The 23,873-nt window shown below is 38.1% G+C and overlaps 2 protein-coding genes across 8 annotated transcripts in view; both read right to left on the minus strand.

Moving 5' to 3' along the window:
- Positions 1-19,360, minus strand: part of LOC138741466 (chloride intracellular channel protein 4) — a 131,391-nt gene extending 112,031 nt beyond the window's left edge. Inside the window, exons 1-4 of one of the 4 annotated variants that reach the window (XM_069895631.1) lie at positions 18,280-19,360; positions 6,123-6,252; positions 5,896-5,955; positions 5,477-5,560 (exon numbers count right to left, since the gene is read on the minus strand). In XM_069895631.1, coding sequence (XP_069751732.1) covers positions 5,477-5,551 — 75 coding nt within the window. In that variant the 5' untranslated portion in view covers positions 5,552-5,560; positions 5,896-5,955; positions 6,123-6,252; positions 18,280-19,360. Of the gene's footprint in view, positions 1-5,476; positions 5,561-5,895; positions 5,956-6,122; positions 6,253-13,602; positions 13,700-18,279 lie in introns of those variants that run through there. The other 3 variants (XM_069895632.1, XM_069895635.1, XM_069895633.1) reach the window with 3 other exon arrangements.
- A 93-nt stretch (positions 19,361-19,453) lies between these two features.
- The window catches only part of srrm1 (serine/arginine repetitive matrix 1), a 58,930-nt gene continuing 54,510 nt past the window's right edge, over positions 19,454-23,873 (minus strand). For all 4 annotated transcript variants that reach the window (XM_069895628.1, XM_069895629.1, XM_069895627.1 and 1 more), the window contains 3 exons: positions 23,573-23,771; positions 22,680-22,874; positions 19,454-20,758 (listed from right to left, as the gene is read on the minus strand). In XM_069895628.1, coding sequence (XP_069751729.1) covers positions 20,657-20,758; positions 22,680-22,874; positions 23,573-23,771 — 496 coding nt within the window. In that variant the 3' untranslated portion in view covers positions 19,454-20,656. The remainder of the gene's footprint in view (positions 20,759-22,679; positions 22,875-23,572; positions 23,772-23,873) is intronic.

Here is a 23,873-nt window from a genome sequence, read left to right on the forward strand (position 1 = left end):
TGTTTGTTTCCCTTCCTTCCTGGTGCACTATTGCCAGTTTCCTGAGTAAATTCAGATGCAAAAGAACTATTTTAAGATCTCCCCCATTACATGAGGCTCCACTCTGAACCTATTGGGGACTAGTTTTGTCCCTTATTATCATTTTACTCTTAATATTCTTTGAGAAACCCTTCAGATTTACCTTCACATTATCTGCCAAATCAACCTCATGACTTCTTTCTGCCTTCCTGATTTCGTGCTTGAGCATTTTCTGTACTCTTCAAGTATCCCATTAGCTCCTTGTTGCCTATATCTGCTATACACCTTTCTCTTCTTCTTAACCAGATTGTCAATATCCCTTGAAAACCAGGGTTCCCAATGTCTGTTAACTTTGCCTTTAATCCTAACAGGAACATGCAAACTATGCCCTCTCAAAATTTCATCTTTGAAGGCCTTCCATGTGCCGGACACATCTTTGCCAGAAAACAACATATCCCAATCCTCGATCCTTTCTCATTGCATAAAATTTGCCTTCCTCCAATTCAGAATCCCAACATGAGGACCAGACGTATCCTTTTCCATATTTAACTTGAAGCTAATGACATTATGATCACCAGACCCAAAATGTTCACCTCCATGTGCATCTGTCACCTGACTAGTTTTGTTCTTTAATACCATCATCTCTAGTTGGTACCTCTATATATTGATTTAGAAAACTTTCCTGAACACATTGGACAAATTCCAAGCCATCCAGCCCTTTCACAGTATGGGAGTCCCAGTCAATATTTGAAGTTAAATTCTCCTACTATCACAACTTCCTGCTTTTTACAATGGTCTGCTATCTCTCTACAGATTTGCTCCTCCAATTCTATCTGACTATTGGGCGATCTATAATACAATTGTATCACATTCCTCAACTCTATTCATGTGGCCTCTATAGGCAAACTCTCCTGGCTGTCCTGACTTTGCACAACTGAGATATTTTCCCTGACTAGCAATGCCTCTCTTCCCCTTTTCATCCCTCCTCCAGAACATCAACCTGTCAGTCCTGTCCCTCCTGCAACCAAGTCTCACTAATATCAAAATCTAATGTCGTAATCCCATGTGTTGATCCATGCCCTTAGCTCATCAGCCTTTTTAACAATACTCCTTGCATTAAAATAAATACACCTAAGAAAATTTCTCACACAGAAACCTTTGATTTCTGTCTATACATGCAGTCCTCACATGACCTTTATCCTCCTTCTTCTCACTAACATTTACTCCCATGGTAACAGACACATTTCTCCAGAGTTTGAATGGTTTAGTGGCAGCAATGTCAATGCACAGGCACAAGGGCTCAAAAATTCTGTTCCTCATTGGATGGTTTGTCAGACTTTAATAGAAACTGTTCAGTGATGCCCCCCCCTTCAGGTTGCACCCAGGGCACATGCCATACCTTAGATATGCCATTTTACGGCTCTTTACACTTATCCGCGTGACCAAATTTGCTTCATTTAATCAATGTTCATTCCAGTCACACGAATGCCAAATGGTTAATGTAAATCTTTGGTGTTTCCTTTAGATTTGTCTGCTTGATCAGTTGGCTAAACAAAGTTGAATATTTCGCCATTAATTTTGAGCGCTAAATTAATAACTGGATTTGAATTGAGAGCTCTGGCTTCAGAATAACATTTAATTAGGTTATTTCAGTCCACTTCTCAAATTTAAATTTAAAAAAAGAGTGCTGAAAACATTCATCAGGAGAGGCAGAAAAAGTGATTTTTTACTTTTTAAATGAAACTCTTTATATCAGTGGTTTTCAAACTGCCCCCCTAAACTCACATCCTACCTTAAGTAATCCCTATGCCATAAGTGCTCTGTGATTAGTAAGGGATTGCTTAAGGTGGGATGTGAATGGAAAGAAAAAGTTTGAAAACCACTGTTTTAATTGTACCTCATTGACTCGTCATGTGCACGGTTTCATAACTCCAAAGGTAATGGGCCAATGACAATTTTTCTCAAGCAAAATATTTCAGTAACAATTGGGTCTAGAGCAGTGATTCTCAACCTTCCCTTTCCACTCACATAGCACCTTAAGCAATCCCTTACTAATCACAGAGCACATGGCATAAGGAACACTTAAGGTGGAATGGGGGGGGGGGGGTTGAGAAAGAATTTGAAAACCACTGCTTTGTATGATCCTTTCATTTCTATGTTTTATTCAGATTTGTCACATCAGTAATTTTCTTTTACCCTTTTCTAGTTTGCCTCAATTCCATGGGATCAATCTTTTGTCCAAACTCTTGGGGATGTTAGTTATTGTGTAATGTTATCACTCATGATAACAAGGTCACTCTGCTTCTTAGATAGGAACATAATTTGGGTCAAAAGGAAGTGAATCAAACAAGATAGATTTAGTGAAAACACTTTTTATTAAACTAGAAAGTTTAAAATAAATAAATTCAACAAGGAAATCAAGTAATAGCAACAACAAAGACCCATGCTTGAAATATAACAAATCATTTTTTTAAAAATCTCATCTAGTGGAGTAAAAAGCAGTCTGCTGGAGGAATTATCGGTCCAGCCAGCAGCACCTGCGGTTGAGAAAGAAATGTTGACTCTTTGGATAGGGAATCTTCATCAAGTGTAGTACTGCCCTCTACTGGACAAATGGTGTCAGTGGCTTTAGACATTTGTCATTGCACAAAATTAGTCAAACATCAGATTGAGATTTATTGTCAGAGTACATACATTACATCACATGCAAACCTGATATTCTTTTGCTTGTGGGCGTGGAAGAATTATCATTAATTATTGGTTATTACTGGTTGTGCAAAAAAAAAAGCACAACATACACGTAAACAAATACAGAAATGCAAACAAACTTTGCTCTGTCCCGCTTCAGTTTTTTCTCTTCTGGACCTTATCCACCATTCTACACTGCTATAATTAATAACATTTTTTTTTAAATTATTGTACTTACTTCCATTTTTGAAGGTCCACTGCTCCCAGCTTGATACATTAGGCCACACATGTCAAACTCAACCCCGCGGGCCAAATTTGCCCCATGATATAATTAGATTTGGCCCGCAAGATCATATCAAATATGTATTAGAGCTGGCCCGCTGGCCGCCGCACCAGTATAGCGCAAGCACAGCTAATACTACAAATCCCAGAATGCTTTGCAAATGCATTGGCGTCAGCCCGCTAATCGCCCCCACCTCCCTTCTTTACTTTCATTAGCGTCTGCGACCTGTCGCCAAACTCACATGTAATAAACCCCTTACGAAAAATGGCCAAACGAAAGACAGAAAACAGGACCTTTCAAGACAGGTGGGAGGCAAACTCTGACCCCAGAGTTTGATGAACTTGCATCTAAGAAGAGATGCCAAGTATCTGGTTTAGACCCAGGTGCATCAGAGTAAATCACAGTGTCGCAAGCTAAGCTTGGATTCATATTTTCTTTGGTTAACTTTGGACTGTTCATAGTTGAAAGATTGGATTTTCATTGAAGCAAGTTGTTATTTTTTTGACTTGTTGGCTTGTGAAAAAAAATACATTTAAAAGGAACTTAAAGGCTATAGAGAAATATTATTTATTGAATATTTTATTTCTCATTTGTTAATGCTTCTTCTGGAAAGAGTTTAACCAAAACTATTATTAAACATTTATTTTAATAAGAAAAAGTTTAACATTACATATGTTGAAAGAAGAGAAAACATGCAGATGTTGTTGAAAATTTTCAATAAATATTTAGTTTTTAATTTTGGCCCTCTGTGAATTTGAGTTTGACACCCCTGCATTAGGCCACTGTAAAAGATTATTCTATGCTATTTGAAAGAAAACAGTGAAATTCTTCTCAGTATTTATTTTCAATCAGCATTAATGAAAGACATGTTACTGGTCATTATACTATTGCTGCCCTTGAGAACATGTATGTGTAAAATGGTTGATGTACATCCTCAATTTACTTGTCACATATTCTTATGACACAGGAAGTGTCATCTCATCTCTGCTTGCTCTCAGAGCATTCCTATTCACCCCATTTCCCCCATAAATTATTTTCTATTCTCCCACCACTGACCCATGCTACAGGGTAATGCAGTGACCTATTACCCTGCATACCTTTGGGATGTGTGATGAAACCAGAGCACGGCTGGAGGAAACCAATGCAGTCATAAGCAGAAGAGCAAATTGCACACTGACAACAATGCAGGTCAGGGTCAAACCCAGCAGCACTGATACACCACTGTGAAGCAGTTGCCATGTATTTATGTCAAGAGACAATTTCTAAAGTTCTAAAATAATGAATTAATTTATTTGACTGAATGGATAAAGAGTGATTAATATTCCATTTTCACTTTTTTTTCGCTCTTTTTGTCAGCTATACAAGCTGTTTTTAAAACAGCACATAGCTAGTTAATTTTGAACTTACTAATTATAACATTGAATAACTTTAGAAATGGTTCTGTTGAAAGATTATCGACCTGAAAGGTTAACTGTTTCTATTTCCACAGGAGCTGTCTGATCATCCGAGCATTTACAATATTTCCTATTGTTATTGCTTCAGAGGTAGTGATGGATTACCTTTAAATCTTTCATATGCTAAGCAACAGGAGACGATGAACCTCCAAAGTGGTTAGAACAGTCAGGAATGGATAAATTATGGATCCATATTCATGAAGTCTAATGTAATCTCTAAATTAGACTTAAAATTTATTAATGATGATACTCAAATAGTCTGCCTGCTGTCTACACAATGGATGGTGAATAAATGATACAAAACAACTCAGTTTAAATGACAGCAAGTACCTGCACTGAAGAAAATTTAGATATTCCTCACATTAAAATAAAAATTGCTATTACACAAACTCATGACTTAATGAGATAATGACAGGTTCGATTTTCCAGTGAGACAAGCTCACTGTCTGATTCAATAGGAATCCAAATATATGGGGTTGTGCAAAATTTGGAAAGCATTACATGTTCGGTTTCTTGGATAGTTTTAAAGGTATAAAACAGCAAAGCTAACGTTTAAGGAGGAGATACAGAACAAAATTCTACATTTGGAGAATGTTATGCATGGAATATTGTGAATAATTCTAAATGTGGCATTACATGTTCGGTTTCTTGGATAGTTTTAAAGGTATAAAACAGCAAAGCTAACGTTTAAGGAGGAGATACAGAACAAAATTCTACATTTGGAGAATGTTATGCATGGAATATTGTGAATAATTCTAAACGTGGCATTATGAGAAACAGAGTCATGATTTGATCTATAAATAGACTGAATAATTAATACAGGTAAATGCAAATCTGTAATATTCAACTCTCTAACATGCAGACAGGATTCTATGAGAAGGATCGCCTTGAAAGTGAGGGGAAGTGGGTTGAATGACAACTAAACTTATAAACATTGATTTTATAAATGTATTTATATATTCTCAAACAAGAGATATTTGGAAGCTTTATTGAATTAGCTATACATAAATATCTGATGAAAAAACTTGCTTACTATTAAGAAAACTTTGCAGGTCACATATCCTGACAAGGGCAGATCACATTTGTTCATTTCAATCCTCACAGTCATTCACAATAGCTAGTGAAAATGGAGAGTAACAGGATTACAAAATATCAGGTTTTATTCAGCAATTTCAGTATCCAATTTAAATAAAATGATCAAAAATATATTGCTGCCCACAGAACTTAAAGAACACTGGCAAACCAATTTGTTTTTTTCCCCCCCCAAGGTGAAAAATTGTGGAAGAATTTAGTTTTGCTTGCAACATATGAAGTTGAGACGAGGTTTATGAATGCATTTTATCTCCAAGTATATGAAATGTTGTGCAATGGAACTGAAATACTACTGCGTAAATACCTGAAAATGTATTCTTGAAAATGCATATTTAATTGTGTAGTGACAACTTTTCCTACCTTCAGCTTGGCCTTCTAGTTTTTCCAATGTTGAACAAACCTTAAGCCAATTTCATTAGCCTAGAAGGAAAAAAAGAGGGGCTGAAGATTTTTAACTGCTGTCACAATTTGTTCTAATTGAAGCAGTCATCGCCTCCGGCTGCACACTGACATGTCAAATTGACACTGAAAACTACATTTTCAAATTAGACTAAATAGGTCAGTTGATTTCAAATCAATTTGCCAACCTGGGGATCTTTCTCAACTCAAAGCTTCATTATTGTTTTAAGTGAGAATAATTATATTCTTTGTTCTCCAGTACGGATGCTTTTCTGCTTTCAATAAGATCTCCGGGACAGCATGCATCAGAGGTCACTTCTGTAAAATAAGCAGTGGAAGACAACGTGCATGTATCAGTTGCCCGGTGAGGTGGCGAATAAAATTATGCTTCAATTTCACCAGTTAAGGTCAATGGTAATGCAATGATTCTGAAACAAAAGCAACACTTTCTCAACCAATTGAAATTAAAGAGAATTTGGCTGGAAAACAGTTGTGACACAATTAAGATGGAAGTGGTCAACTTGCCAGTTTTTATTTAGCTCTGGATTTGGATATCCAAATCAGTGCCCCAACAACTTGTCATAAGGAAATAAGAGTCAAATAGCAGAGAAGGAGGCCCATTAAATCCATAAGAGCTGACATATTCCCATTCCCCGACTAAACTTTCCTTAATTATCCTCACATTTCTATCAACTCCACTCCAACTCCCCCAGACTTTATCTCCCGCATATACATGAGGTGAAATTTGCCTCCTAACATACACACCTATAGGGCATGGGAGGAAACCAGACACCCAGAAGAAACCACAGAATCAGAGAGAACATCTGCACCTTGGATTTTTTTTTTTTTTAAGCTTCTTCTAGATTTAACAGAATATTCAATCCTGGTAATCCATTTGTAAAACAGAATGCATTAGCAGTAGACCAATCGATTTGCAGAGTGAGAGCTAACTCAAGATGGGGAGAAGAGTTTAAAAAGGAACATTTTCTGGGTCTTGTCAGGAACTGTGAATGAGAGAAGCATGCAAAAGGCAGTGGGAGACATAGGTGATTGCTTAAATGTCCCCATTGGCTAATTAGCTATAGCCAAGAGAAGGATGGCAAGATCAAACAGAGTTGCCATTGTGTGAGTGGTCCAGTGTAGGAGTGAGAATTTGGTTTAAGCTTCAGTGGGCAGAGATGTAAGAGTTGAGGCAAGGTAGGAACAGATTATTCTAACTCTTTCCTCTTTAATAGACAGTGGAAATAGCAGCCAAGGTAGGGATATGCTCCTCTTGCAGAATGTGGAGTCAGGGAAGCCAACAGTATCCCTGATGACTTCATCTGTGAGATGCACTCAATTGCAGCTCTTTACAGACCATGTCAGGGATTTGGAGCTTGAGTTGGATGAACTCTGGATCATTCGGGAGGTTGCGGAGTGCCAGACAGAAGTTACAGGGATGCAATCACACCAGGTAGATAGGAGGATGGTAGTTGGATAACAGTTATTAGAGGGAAAGAGAATAGGAAGGCAGAGCTGGTACCTCTGTGGCCAATCCCCTCAGTAATAAGAATCCTTCTTTGGATTCCTCTGAGGGGGATGATCAATCTGAGCAAAGCAGCAGCCAGACCAATAGCACAGTTTAAATGAGGCTCTGAACCTCAGAAGGAAAGAATGAAGTAAGATAGAGCAATAGTTAGGGCACCACATAGGAGATTCTGAAGCCCCAAGAGAGACTCCAGGATAATGTTTTGCCTCCTGAGTGCTCAGGTCCAGGATGACTCTAAGTGGGTGCAGAATATTCTTAAGTGGGAGAGTGATCAGCCAGAGGTCGTAGTACATATTGGTATCAATGACATTGGCAGGAGTGGGATAGAGGTCTTGCAAACCATGTTTTGGGAGTTAGGAAAGAGGTTGAAGAGCAGGACCCTCAAGGTGGCTATCTCTGGATTACTCCCAGTGCCACAGGCTAGGGAAGGTCAGAACAGGAAGATCGTGCAGACAAATGTATGGCTGAGGAGATGGTGCAGGGATGGGGGGCGGGGGGGAGAGGGTTTCAAGCTGTTGAATCATTGGAACCTTTTCTGGGGAAGGGATGAACTGTACAAGTGGGACAGGTTGCACCTGAACTCGAAAGTACCCATATCCTGGAAGAAGGTTTTGCTAATGCTGTTGGTGGGGGTGGAGGGGGGAAATTAAACTAGTTTCACAGGGGGTTGGAAACTATAATGAAGAGGCAGAGGAAGAGGTGAATAACACACAAGTAGGGACAGGTCGTAGGGAGTTTGTGTGGAAGAACATGCAGATAGGGCAAATTTGCAGTCATTGGGATGAGTTACAATGGAACAGGGACACAGAGTCAAAAGTGGAAAATAAAGGGATAAAGATTTTATATTTAAATGCCCGCATCTAAAGAAATAAATTGGATGACCTTGGAGTATAACTGCACATTGACAGGTATGATGTTGGGCCATCATGGAGTCATGGCTTAATGTCCAAGGATGTATAGAGTATGAAAAGGAGAGGCATGGGTCTTTTGGTAAAGAGCAACATTCAATTATTAGAAATAGGTGACATTGGATCAGAAGATTTAGAATCGTTGTGGGTTAAGAAATGGCAAGGGTATAAAGATACTGTTGGTAGTTATATACAGACAAAAAGTAGCTGGGATGTGGACGACAAATTACAACAGCAAATAGGAAAGGTATGTCAGAAGGGCAATGTTGTGGTAGTCATGGGGAATTTTTAACATGCAAGTTAACTGGGAAAACCAGATTGGTGCAAATTCACAGAAAGCCTACTAGATGGCATTCCAGATGCTGATGAGCCCACTTGGCTGTCAGCTATCCTGGATTTGAGGTTGTGTAATGAATCAGAGGTGATTGGAGAGCTGACAATAAACGAGCCATGACGGGTCAGTAATCATATTATGATTGGAGTTCAATTTGGGATTTAACAAGGAGGAACTAAAGTCAGATATGTTGGTATTTCAGTGGAGTGAAGGAAATTGCACTGGCATGAAAGAGGAACTAGCCAAATTAGACTGGAAGGGGGCATTAGTTGGGAAGTCAGCAGAGCAGCAACAGATAGCGTTTCTGCAGGAAACGAGGAAGGTGCAGAATAAATACAAACCAAAAAAAAGAGAAAGTATTCAAATGGAAAAAGACCACAATTGTCGCTGACAAGTGAAGCCAAAGCTAATTTAAAAGCAAAAGAGAGGGCATACAAGGAGGCACAAATTAATGTGAAGAGGATTGGGACCTTTTTAAACCTGTACATAAGATCATGAAAGATGCATGAGGGAAAGGATAAACCAAAAACATAGGCCAGCAAATAATATCAAAGAAGATACAAAAGCTTTTTCAAGTATATAAAGAGAGGTGAGGGTAGATGTAGGACCATTTGAAACAATAATGGGAGACAAGGAGATAGCAGAGGAGCTAAATGAGAGTTTTGCATCAGTGCTCATTGTGTAAGACATGAGCAGTGTGCTAGATGTCAGAGAGTATCAGGGAAGGGAAGTGAGTGCAGTTACTATTTCAAATGAGAATGTACTCAGAAACCTGAATGATCCAAGTGTAGATAGGTCTCCTGGACCAAATGGATTACACCCTCAGGCTCTGAAAGTAGTGGTAAGAGAGTATAAACAGTACTGTTGCAAGAGACGTGGGAAAGCCAGAAGGCAGGAAAGAGAAAAAGGAGGCCTATTTCTTTGCTCAGCAGAAAGAGCCCCAGAAATAATGAAACAGGAGGTAAACAGGAGGAAGTGTCCTTGAATTCTTAAATTGTCTCCACCTCCTACTTCCACTGGGAGCTCAGATCTTTTGATGCGCTGGGATGTCCATTACCAGGAATTATCAGGCACAGGCTTGTTGACATTTCTACATATGCAGATTGTGGAATCAGTCAAATTCAAATGCTACTATGCATGTCTTTATTGAATGCACACTAAACACCAAGTCACAAGTAATCAGTAAGGCATCCATTCCAATGACAAACACAAAAGTCTAGTCTGAAACTCTACTGTAGTACTGTAATACTGTCAGAGGTCCCAATATGTTATTCAAAAAAATAACTACTCAGATTTTACTTGTTGTACTAATATACATCCATTAGCCAGCATTACTAGTAATATCATCCATTAATATCTATTGCATGTCTCACTATAATTAACCATACCTCCCCAGAGAAAAAGAAAAATAGAAAAATTGAGAGCAAGAAATCAAGATAGTTCAAGACTAAACTAAAAAGAGAGGAAAAAAATGAGGTTGTCAGGTATGCACCATCCACCTTCCAGGCCTTAAATTATCTAGCTTTTCTAGATCGATGGGAGGGGTACAGGTGCAGCGCACCAAAGCGAGGGGGGAAAGCTAAAGATTTACCGCTATTTGTCTTAACTATGGCTACCAAATGTTGATAAAACCATCATATTTGTTCCTCCAACTATCTGAAGTAAGCTACTTTTGATGGGAAATGTTTCACATTATTGCAGGCAAATTTAACCAAACCCACAAATGTAGCATCAATACTGCATTGGGTGAGGACAAAATTAACATTCTCAGCTGACAACCCCTTTAGAATCAAGTGGGAGCATCATAGCAAAGTAATTGAGAAAACTATTTATAAGGTGGAGATTGAGGGTAACCTAATGAAACAACAATCCATCTGTGGTGGGTTGCATCACATTGATACATTTGGTTCTGATCATATTATTGCCATCATTTTTACCCAGATATGAACTGCTCTATAATGAAAATACAAGATGCTGGAAGACATTCAGGTCAGGTTGCTTCTTGCAGCCAGATAACATGATAGGTCAAGGACTTTACATCAGAATGGAATGATCTTTGGGACAGGCAACAGGATGAAATATTTTGAGATGGAACAAACAGAGCAGAATGGGAGAGGGACAGAAAATCCAGATTTCTTGATAGTTGTCAGCTGAAATCCGGACCACCCAAGAATCTGAACTTCTCGAAAACTCTCAGCTCTTGTGTGCATGCATGCCCAAGTGCCACAGAAACACAGCGGGAACAAGCAACCACGTAGTAGAGGAAATGTAAGAAAAATGCTTTTGTACTTTGTATTTTATATGAAAATATGTTTTGTTAATAATCAAAATTTACCGGTTTATTCTACTTAAATTAGAATTTTAAGATTACTGCCCGAGAATCCGGAAAATCCAAACTGACCCAATCCCCATACAATCCGTATTTTATCACATTATGATTTGGAATGATATCAGAATTCTGCCTCAAGAGAGGAAAATTGTGAGAAAGTAATCAGTAAAGATACTTAAAACTGTGTAGTTCCAGCATGGATCATATAAGTGATCTCATAACTGGAAAAGGTTACAACAGCATGCTGTTACAGCATCCTGTTCATGCCCGACATTGTGAAGGGTCCTGTCCTAAACTATTTAGACGAGCATGGTATCATAGAGGTTGTTACTGGACCACTAAATATATTGTCCAAGTCTCTGATACAGTCTCATGTTCAAATCAATCAGAACAGCAAATTCAATTCAATAAATTGAAAGCCACAAATATCAAATTTAAAGCAGGAATGATGATCAGAAAATTGTTGTCACAAAATCATACCTGGTTCCCCAAACTGTTCAGCCAATTACAGATGCCCAATAAATGCATTGATTGCTCTAGATCCCACAAGGAAAAACAGAGGCCAAAGATGGAGAAATGATTTGCAAATAGCTCCTGCAAAACAAGGTAACTGCAACAGAGTTTGATGCTGTTACAAGCTCTCCATAGGTTACACATGTCAATTTGTAGACACACTGTGCAAAGAAGTGAGCTTTTGGGAGACCAGAGGGATGAATGGAGATTTGCCAGCTGCTGCAGGGATGAAAGTATTTTCTCATCTCCCCCTTCCACAGCGAAAATAATCAGGGCTGGGTCAAGCTGAACAAATTTGGGAGCACTGAGTCGCCTCACTTGCGTACGGTACAGGTTGTGGTGATATGACCACCAGCCTACTGCAGGGGCGACCTCTGTACCTGCAGGAAGACCACCTAAGGGGCTGACTCCACCTGGCTGGCTGTCAATCAGCCGACCTAAATATAAACCTGAGCCAGCCCCTCCTGAGCCAGTCACACGAGAAGACACCAAGGCTTGAACTGGTGTTGACTTTGACTGAAATAAAGTCTGTTGTACAGTCTTCTGAGTTTTGTACTTGCTTGCTGCTGCCTCAGCACACCACACAGGTTCCTAATCTTTCATCCAGAATTGTTGGGACCAGGCACCTGCCATTGTTTGGAATCTTGCGGATTTCGGAATCATTTTAAATTGGTGGCCCCTTTAAGCATTGTTTCAAAATCGCACAGAATAGAGGACGCTGGTTGTTAAATGAATTTAGATAAATAAAGACCAAAATAGACCATAATATCACGAGCATTTTTAAAATATATTTTAAAGTAAAATTTCAAAATAAAATTGGCTCAGACATCTCAGTGCAAATGCAGTAAGCGCGATTACAGCTCAAACGTTGCATCAGAATTAACTCTTTTTAAAAGAGTTCTTCCAGTGCCATCTGTTTAATTAAGAGGTTTCTGTCTAAGCAGTCTCTTTAATTGAAGAAACAGCCTTAATCTCATGGGTAAAAAGAGGTGAAACACAGGATTCTGTTGATATCGTGGTTAAGTAATCTCATGCTCACTGATACATGAACGTTGGTCCATCCCACCAATGAACTGATTGCACATTTTAACCTCATCATTAATGGGCTTTTTTTCCCACCTGTTGCACAATGTTTTCGTCCTCATGCTTATCGGTATGTAACACCATTTCAGCAATTTCCCTATCACTCAAGGAATGCATCATTGCCAATCTTCAGCCCTTCTTTGATGTCAACTACCTCTTACGCGTTTACATTTTCTGCTTCAACACTTTTGGCAATGAGGTTAGCGATTATCCTCCTCATTACTGACACGAAAGCCTTCAAATTCATCTAACGTTCAACTGCATCATAATCTGCAGCTTTTTCACCACATATTTTGTATCCTGACACTTAAATTTTAACAGGCAACCATGTGAATATTCACTCACCCTCAAGGTTCAGTTCTTTATGGAATTTTTGAGGTTATTTCATTACAAGCAGACAAGTCAGTGGCACATGCTCACTTCTTCATTGTCGCACCCACTCAGTAAGCACTTGGTCAATACCTATTTTTTTGCCTTATGGAGTTTTCCTTTTATTCATCAGTAAATGTCATCACTCTCACTGTAAAACTTCAACTACCGTTGTTTCCTTAAATCAGATATGATGGATGATCCCACACCATAATCTTCCATTCGACGACATAGATACACCACTGTCAAACTTCCGCAATAACTCCACCATCTGCACAATCGATAACGAAAGACGCTTCCTTTTCTGCATCTCACTGCTACCAATAGGGGACACTGCTGCTCTTTGCCAAGTTCATAGGCTTCACAGAGGCTTCCGATAGGTCGTGTCAACTGGGAGCACGGGTGTTGATGACACTCAACAGGGAGGAACTCTTATAAAGTAACAATTGCCCCACAGGGAGTTGCTCTTCTAAAGTGATAATCGCACTAATTAGTGCCAAATTCTATCTTAAATGAACAAATGTCATCAACCGAAAAAAATGCCAAGTTTCAGAGGTTGCCAGTTTTCAGATTTCTGGAGAAAAGGTTAGGCATTTGTACTCACCAAGTCAGCATGACTCTTCCTGTGCATGCTTTACTCTCCTGTCTGCCTCTATGATCCTCTCCCACATACTTACATACTTTGTCCACTTCTGACTTGTGAGCAGTTTGGATTACAAAAGACTTCAGGAATAGAACCCAAAGTAATAAGAGAAAAAAATTCCACCTTCACAGAAAGATGCAAAATACAAGTATCATGAAAAACTTTAATTATGCAATATAAATAGAGCTGATGCAATACAGGTAGGAATTCCTAAAATTGTTGATGTGGTTCTGGGTAGGAGCCAGCTCGCAGTTCTTGGATATGGCCAAGTGGAGCACAGGAACTAATTTGGCATAGTCAGCTGCCACTGATGGAACAAGTTTTAACAACCTTATTCAGGACTGCCAAAGCTTTCAGTGTGGTCAGGTCAGTTGCAATAAACATAGCAACTTGAAAAACAAATTAAAGACAATCAATTTAAATAAAATACATTTTGAATAATTGATGTCTCAATTTGCATAAATTGGTACTGTCACTTATGCCAGCTTTAACCAACACAGGATCAGCATAGAAGTGGGGAACCTGTGCAATATTGCTTTGATTGTTGTAGCAGCAGCAGGCGGTGACAGCGTGCTCATTACCACCACTGCTTTATGCTGCCATGTAAACTTAGGTGGGCCAAAGATAAGGTAGTCAATCTTTTTCTCAGCACAGGGGAATCCAAACTAGAAGGCATAGATTTAAGGCAAGAGGGGAAAGATTTAAAAAGGACCAGAGGGGCATCCACTTTCACACTGAACAAGGTGAGAATACATATTTAGATGCCAGAGTAAGTGGTAGAGCTGAGGACAATTGTAATGTTTAAATGAGATTTAGGCAGGTGAATAGATAAGAAAGGTATAGAGGGATATGGGCCAATCACAGGTAAATAGGACTAGTTTGGTCAACGTGAACAAAATGGTCCCAAGGGTTTGCTTTTAAGCTATAGAAGACTACAATATCAGCTAATTTAAATGGGACTTCAGCAATATATGTGAGAGAAAAAAAACTGAAAATGGGAAAACTTCAAAGATATGGTTCAGGCTCAGGACAGGTATAGTCAAACCTGTTATCCAGAGTTCAAGCACCGGCAAAAAAAATTAGGAAGATAAATAGAATTTTGAATAAAAGTTTTAAATTCTAAGTGTTCTCTGAAGTAACACACAAACCCTTGAAGATGGGTGCAAATATTCAGGCCAGCGGAGTGCCTTGGTCATGCTTTGCTCGCAGCTGCTGGTTGAATTAAGTTGTGTAAAATGGCATTGCCCGGGATGAAGAGCTTATTGATGCCGCTCGCCATTGGGTCGACCCTCTTAAAAGTGTCTCCTTATCAGTGTTTATCTTATTAGTGTATTGTATATTAGTAGGACTTTATCTTTAAACTTGGTGAAGTGGGAGTTAATGATCTATAATGTCATCGTTTGTCTTTCAGGCAGCTCTGCAAAGGGGGAGGAACCTGCAGATGCAGCATTGGTTAAATGTTTTCAAAGACTGATTGAAAATAAAGTAAAATGCTTTATGAATATATATATTCATGCAAGTGAAGTTTGTTCAGTGTATGTAGTTATTCTTCTCTTTTAAACTGTCTGTTCTTAATACAGGTGCATTAGTTAGGCCTTGTAAGAGTAGTCTCAAGCAACCAGAAAATTTGCTTATCCATCATCTACCAATCCCTGTAGATGCCAATGACAAGGAGTTTCCACTGTATTTGCATGGACAGGACAGAAATTTCATGTCATATAACAAAAAAAACAGGTATGTTTGTGCTTACTTTTAACCCAATTTCATTAATTTGTAACAATTGTGCAGGACTGGCAGTAACCCAAGATTTAAAAAAAAAGGGGAAGAGAAGACAAAAATTAGGATTGTAATTCGCATACAAGCAAATCCAACTTACAAAAAAACAAAAGTCAGTAGCCAAAAAAAATCTTGTGGAATCAGGCATGGTCTTAATCTTTTCCATTGATCTTCAATACAGATTCATGCCACAGTAAAGGTGATAGAAACTGGAAGTACAAAAATAAAAGATACACCAAAAAAGATTGAAAGCCAAAATTATGAAGTCATGGAAAAATTTTTGAAAAATGAAAAGGGTAGGCCACTCAGCTTGTGAAGATGACACCATCATTCAATGCGATCATGACTAATCTGCTGTTGAGTGGCAGTTCCTCATAGCCCTCAATTCAAGGACCTTCCAAAAATATTCTCTTTAAACCCCTCCACAACACCCTGAAGAGAATTTTTTAAAATAAACCGCTTTCTGTGATTTTAAATAGCTACCACTAATCTTATAACTGTTATTCTTCCACTAGTTAACATATCTTGACCTTAACCTTCTCATGTCGAGGAAAGGATCACACTGATTTAAAGATTCCCCCTCTTCCCCCCACTCCCCCATTTTTCTAAATTCCAAACTATGGATCGAGTTTCTCTAAAAACTCACAATTATACAACCCTCCCGTCGGAAGAATTAAAACTGGTAAATTTCTTTTCAACTGCCTTCAATACCACATGGCCTTAAGACCAAGACTGTGCAAAACAGTGCTCCAGGTGTGGCCTTACCAGTTCCCTGTATTGTGATACTTCTCCATTTCTAACCCCAACCTTCTTACAAATGTAAACCAAAGTGTTATTTGCCTACCTAATGACTTGTTGCATCTTGCTGCTCTTTGGCTTGGCTTCGCGGACAAAGATTTATGGAGGGGTAATGTCCACGTCAGCTGCAGGCTCGTTTGTGGCTGACAAGTCCGATGCAGGACAGGCAGACACGGTTGCAGTGGTTGCAAGGGAAAATTGGTTGGTTGGGATTGGGTGCTGGGTTTTTCCTCCTTTGTCTTTTGTCAGTGAGATGGGCTCTGCGGTCTTCTTCAAAGGAGGTTGCTGCCCACCGAACTGTGAGGCGCCAAGATGCACGATTTGAGGCGATATCAGCCCACTGGCGGTGGTCAATGTGGCAGGCACCAAGAGATTTCTTTAGGCAGTCCTTGTACCTCTTCTTTGGAGAGGTCGCCATATAACATGATCTTGGGAAGGCGATGGTCCTCCATTCTGGAGACGTGACCTACCCAGCGCAGTTGGATCTTCAGCAGCGTGGATTCGATGCTGTCGGCCTCTGCCATCTCGAGTACTTGGATGTTGGTGATGAAGTCGCTCCAATGAATGTTGAGGATGGAGCGGAGACAACGCTGGTGGTAATGGTTTGCAATTCATACACCAAAACATTTAAATCCCTCTGCATTTAGCTCATTCACAAGCTTGCTCCATTTACATAATGGTTCGTCCTCACATTGAACGACATGATCTCAATATTACTGCATTAAACATCATTTGCTAATTGTTTTGTCCACTCACTCCAACTATCAATGCCCTGTTACAGAGCCTATACATCCTCATTACACATTGCCCTCTTGCTTATTTTCATAATACCTCACTTTTCAAGGCAATTAAGATACATCATAATTAATAGCCAATAACTGATCTTGGGATATCACACCCACTTCATCTTTCAGCCTGAAAAAGGCCCATTTATTTTGACATTGACTTCTATGCAAAAACCAGTCTTCAATTCATGCGAACATACTTCGCATAATTACATGAGATTTTCCTTGTGTACCAATTTTTTTAAATGTGGCAGCTTGTCAATAAGGACCAGGACAAACCCTGTTTGGCAAGAAAATAACTGATAAAATACCTCAGCAATGCCCTCTGGCTGTCAAGAATTGTTTGGGACATTCAAAAACTTCAAATTATTCAAAAAAAGTTTTTTAAAAAGTCATGATTTTGTCCCTTGCATTTTTTTAAAATCCTCCATCAATATAAATGTGGAAGTTGTCCATGTGCCAGGAGCTAACTGGGAGTTTGGTTGAATCCGCAAAAACATTAACTCCCATTGGCAATCTCCTGAGAGCACCACTTCAGCCAGCTTACCAGAATTTGGGCTTCCTCTTTCAAATGAAAATCCTGCATATCTTGAGATTTACTGCTAACATTTTTCCACAAAGTCTGGGACAATGTGGCAAACAGGTTCATGATCATAGTTCCGGAGTCCAGCAAATTGAATGCCTAATCTGAATTGTCTCTTTGATGCACAGGGATCATTCTGTAATGTGGTCCACCTTAATATTTTGTGACATCAAGGAATAATGGAAGAAGTGGACGGTCCAACATCACTTTCTTTTACAATATATTTAATAAAATTAAAATATCACTTTTTTCCCAGAGTCCTTACTATATTATCCAACCAAAGCTCCATAAAACAATTTAATCACAAGTTTGAAGCCATGGAGGTCAGGTCCCACTCTGAAAGTATGAATACAATAGAAAATAATATCCCAGTACAAATATCAGACACTGCAGCATCACCAAAAGGAGCAATCTTTCCAACTAATCCAGCATTCATCCAACCTACCAACTAAAATGGACATGATGTCTTGGACACTTGGAAAGTGCATCAGGGCATTCTGATACTCGTTTTGCCATTAATCAACAAGATTAAAAACAAGTTCATCTCACTGCCATATGTGGAACTTCACTGTGAACAAACTACTAGCTACACTTGGTTACATTACTAGTATTGATATATAGAAACAATTTGTTAATCATATTGGGAGACCTTAAAGATACAAATGTTAAAACATCAACAATTATGCCAATTCTTACCTGGATTATTTAGCATTTTTATGCAATGGCAAATTTAACTCCTGGCTTGCACAATGTTTTTAATTGCAGTATGATGAACTGGTAAATTCTGGTCTATCTTCTGTGATCATAAAGCTGTACTGCAAATATGGGAATAAATCACTGGCACTGCGTACACGAAAGTTTATAGTACAGCAGAATAAGATGGTATGCAGATTCAGAATGCTAGCAATCAGACATTACATAGACAATAAGATTGAAAAGTTTTTTTTTAAACTGATTTAAAAAGGTTCTGAGAAAGACAAATTTACAAATTATGGAGAATCAAAATCAAGCAAAGACAGGAAGTCTTGTCTTTCCCTCCCATGAATCTGCAGCTAATAATCTGCACACAGCACTCCCAATAGCAAGATGATAAGGACCAAGGCAATCCACTTCAATTGACTGAGTAACAAGTTAACAGCTGGAACGACTCTCATGCTGCTCTTTTTTGGAGATCTTTTATATCCACCAAGATAAAGCGCAAATTTAACATCTCCCCAACAAATGATACCTCTGAGAAAGAGTGCTCTCTCAGTAACGCCCTGTCCAGACTTGTATGTACAAATCTCTGGAACAGAGCTCGACTCTATACCTTCGAATTAAGAGGGAATTACACTTCCAACTGAATCACAGCAACACATTAATTCCAGTCGAAAAATCAAACGGTTCCCCTTGTGATTTGCTGTAAGCTCTACATCATCCAATGCTTCAGTTTAACTTCAACCTTTCATATACAAAGTCCTTTGCTGTGACTAGTAAACTACAGAAATATATTCTTCATCGTCTTCATTAATTTAGCATTTGCTTCTAATTTTACCGCATTTCATTGAAAATATCCAACAGATGAAGAGGTGTTGAAAGGGGCCCTTCAGCCTAACTCTGTGCTAAATGATGGTTATCTAAAATAATCCTATTTGCCTGCATTAGGCCCATATCCCTCCACTCTTTCCCAATCCAAGTACCGGTTTATATAATGCACAGGGGGAAAAAAAATTCATACGGATATTAAGGCTTCTTAATACTCAGATTTCTTTTTCGTTGTTGCATTTAATTTTGGCCAATACAGTAACTGGACAATAAAAAAAAAAGGTGTGTGCATCAGTTGTTAAAATCATTCTTTCAGAAAGCAATAGGCCTGTCAGAGGGAAGAAAATTGAATTTAGAAATTTAATTTCCATTTATTACTTCAGCTTTTTACAGCTTTATAATTCAACGTTTATATAAAAAAAACAAAACCCTTTAAGTCCAAAGATGACAAATTCAAAATAGTCATTACAGATTTGTTAAGCTCCCACAAAAGAACAGCATCTAAACAAGTTTTTACTCTCAGAACAACCGTAACAGTAGAAGACACTAACAGTTTGGATGCAACCAATCTGTTACACAAAGCAAAATACAATCCAAAACTACTGTCAACCAGGAAATCTTAATCCTTCAGATCCTGGCAGTACCATCCTCTTCCTATAACAATTTTCTTTTTTTTTTTAAAAAAAGAGACTTCCAGTGTTCTAGATACAGCACATTTTCACGTGAAGCTCTTTGTAAAGAATGTTGTGGACAATCAAACAGCTCAAATAAAAGTCAAACTCTGCAGAAACTACACAACAGATTATACTGGTGGATTAAACACAAAGGATTTGTACATTTACACAACAATGTCACAAAATACCATTACATACTGATAGCCAAGACAGAAACTGCAAACAAATCAAAAGAAAATGAACTTTTTCAGTGTTCAGTCACAAAAGCATAAAGGTGAGTCAATTCAGATCAAATCTAGCAGTTTGTGTCCGCAGTTGTAAGACTGATTCACACCAGATTCATTTAATTTATTCTTATCAAATCAGATCCACATAATGGACATATGACCATTTAGAAAGGAGTTGGTATATTTTGGGTCACAGACTTTCTAAGATCAGTCTGTTCCACGGCCAGCAAACGGAAACCATGATTTATGTTGGTTGTCAATGGCAGAAATAAAATACCTCTCTTCTTCAAAGAGTTGTGTCTTATGTCCAGATCCAAGTGAATCACACCCAAGAAGAGGATCTTGGATTAAAACTAACAACAAATGGAGGCCAAAGGCTTCCCAAATAACATTGCATTTAAGGGAAGATGTAACTGTGAAAAATCCAAAAAGCCAAAGAATTTTGTTCTGTGATACAGCACAAAAATCATATTTATGATTGACCTTTATGAAAAATAATTCTAGTATAGGTAAGTGGCAGTGTTCGTGTAGGGTATGGCAGCCATCTTAATGTACTGGTGTCATATCTGCAGCTGATTTTAAAATGTACAAAGCCCTTGTGCCTAATCCATTCAGTCTCCTTAAGTTAGTTTACTTCAGTACTCTCCCTCATAATGGTGGTGAAGCTTGAGCCTTTCTCATTGACCGCAGAGCCTTCTCTCGGAGATGCTTTTCTAGATCATCTAGATTTTCTTCTTCACTTTCTGATTCCTGAAATAAATTAATCAGATTAATCACAAGGAATTATTTTATAATGTAAATTTAAACAGAAAAATCAATTAAGATTCAAGATTCAAAGGTTAAACTTGAATAGAATCAGACTCCGCAACATCTAAATGTTAACTGGCACTATAAACAAAGAAATGGGATGAACAGATTACCAAACATTCATTTACACCAACCTTGTGCTAATTTCATTTTATTCTTCCCACATTTGTGTCATGTCCCCCCCCCCCCCCCATATTTGATCACTGAGTCACTGGAGACGAATTAACCTACCAATTTTTGGGATGCAAAATTAAGCTGAAGTACCTCAGAAAATCCAATGCAGTCAGAGTAAAAACATGCCAATTTTACCTGACAGCATTAGAGGGCAAGAACGAAACTGTGAGGCAAGAGCTTCATCAGCTGTGCTGCTCAATACAGTAAAACTATTATTCAGAATTCAAGCAACCAGCAAAAAAGTCATGGAAAATAAATGCCTATTTAAAGTTGGCGCACCTTGCCATTAGTTCACTAGGGCACAGCATGGTTGGTGTAGTAGTTAGCACAATGTCTTTGCAGCACCAGTGATCGGGACCGGGCTTAGAATCCAGCGCTGTCTGTAAGGAGTTTGTTTGTTCTCCCTGGGTCTGCGTGGGTTTTCCCTGGGGCAAAGGCTTCCTCCCACCATTTGAAACTTATCAAGGGTGTAGGTTAATTGAATGCAAATTGGGCAGCATGGACTTGTGGTCCAAAATGGACTATAACAATGTTGCATGTCTAAATTTTAAAATGTTTACATTTAATCTCAAGCAACCTGAAAATTCGCATGTCTGGCATCTACCAATCTCCTTAGTGAAGGATACCAGGTGGTTTACTGTACTTCTATAAATGTATTTCTTCAATGAAAGACTATCCTTACTTCATAAAATATTTACAAAATGAAGTTCAAATAGGTCATTCACACCCAAAAAAAATCACTGTCGCTTCTTTTTCAATATTTTTATTGGATTTTACAGAAATAGTACAATAAAAGCCATTAATCAAAGGTAATATATGAAAAGGAATATACAGAAAAAAAGTTATGTAAGAAAAATAAAACTATTATATATAAACTCAATATCCTAACAGTCAAACAGAAAAAAAAATAGTAAACACTTAAACAATTACAACATATGGTTAAATGAAATTTTTTTTTAAAGTATTAAACTTTACTACAAATTCTAACCCCTTCCCTTCTGAAGTTATCTGGTAAGTACATAATTTCACTACCATTAAAAGAGACCACAAACTCACAAAGCAATATCTAAATGATCTTCTAAATTATGAAAATAATTGATAAAAGGACCCCATAAACTTAGAAAATTGAAATCCACTACAAAAGAAGGAATTCTGATTTTTTTTCCCCCAAAGTTAGGCATGCCATCGAATAGCCACTGATTATAAGTAGGAGGGACAGCATCTTTCCATCTCATCAATATTAAACGTTTAGCAATTAGGGAGGCAAAAGAGACTACATGGGATTGAGACAAAAAGGGCAATTATAGGATTAGGTATCAGATTCACATTGAAAACTGAAGATAAGGTACAAAAGATATCTTCCCAAAAAAATGAAATCAGTCACTTCTTACCAAGAGCTTAAAGTTCCTCTTTGCCCATCAGACTTACAAATCAGGTTTTGCAATTTCACAAATCTTAACCTGCCATTGCTGCCACCCATAATCATTATATAAAAGCATCAATGATCATCAACCCACTGGCCACCACAGAACTGTAATCAGGCAACAGTAAAGCTGAAAATGAGTGAAACCCATAAAAAGTTAACCATTTCTAAAATGCACACCACAGCTACAACAATTATGGACAGAAAACATGCAGTTTTATTTCTTTAAAAAAAATGTTTTTCACCAATCTTTAGACACTAGCTTACTTTTGTGGGTTCTGAAGCTTCTGGCTGAGGTGACTTTGCAGGAGCTTCCACTGGTTCAATTTTTTCTTCTACCGCTGCAGCCACTGCAGCCTTTTCTTTCTTATGCTTCTTGTGTTTTTTATGTTTTTTGTCCTTCTTGTGTTTTTTGTCTTTCTTCTTCTTTTTCTTCTTTCCTCCAGTTTCTTGGTCAGAGATCTTGAAGACAAAAGGCAACATTACCTCATGGCAAAACTTCTGCACTTACAAAATTTATTTTAGACAACTGATAATTTATTATTCCAACAACAAATATTGAAAAGAAAAGCAGCTTCTGTATAGCACATACAAAAATGCAACATTTATATTTTCAGCATCTCGATGTTCTAACAGTAAGAAATCAACTTTCGAAACAAAATGAAGCAATAACGTCTACATCTTCATATATATTCTTAACAGCAGGACAGAACTCAGTCATCTCACTTTATTTTGTGCTTTATAGCACCTTTGGTGGAAGAGTTCTAACAATTAATTGCTCAGCTACATAATCAATGGCATAAAGAAATTAAAGATGGTTACTAAAGAAACTTTAATGAGGGTTACTTATAATTAAAAAATTAAATGAATGTCAACAACTCCTGACTCTCTCAAAAAGTGATACATGTCTAAACCAAAAAATATCAATTATCACTTTAAAGAGAATAGTTGTATAAGTAAGTGGCAGGTGTCAGAAGTAACATTTTTGTTTTCATGTGAATCATAGCTCAAAAAATAGTTCCTTAAGTAGACAATAAATATTACGCACTTGCAAGCCCAGATTGTGATTATTTACTTTGTTTCAATATTTGGAAAATGAACAAAACAAAATTGAGATATAAAAAATTAAGCAGCAGAATACTAAAATTTAACACTATTACCTTGATAGGAGATGGACTAACTGAAGCACTCTTTGGCTTTTTAACGGGTGGTGGTGGAAGAACAGGTGTTGGTGACCTACTAGCAGATTGCGATCTGGAGACTGAAGCCACCGGCTTTTTTTTGGGAGCAGGCTCAGGGGATCGAGATACGGATCTGGATGATGTAGCCCTTCGCACAACTTGCAGATTTGGCGAGATCCTGAGAAATTCACAAATTAAGGAATTTATAGAATCTATGAAATATTTTCCACAACAATATTTCTGGCATTTGAAAACCTCAAATAATGCTACAAGGTAACAT

This window comes from Narcine bancroftii, chromosome 8 (assembly GCF_036971445.1).
Source record: "Narcine bancroftii isolate sNarBan1 chromosome 8, sNarBan1.hap1, whole genome shotgun sequence".
NCBI classification, from domain to species: Eukaryota; Metazoa; Chordata; class Chondrichthyes; order Torpediniformes; family Narcinidae; genus Narcine; species Narcine bancroftii.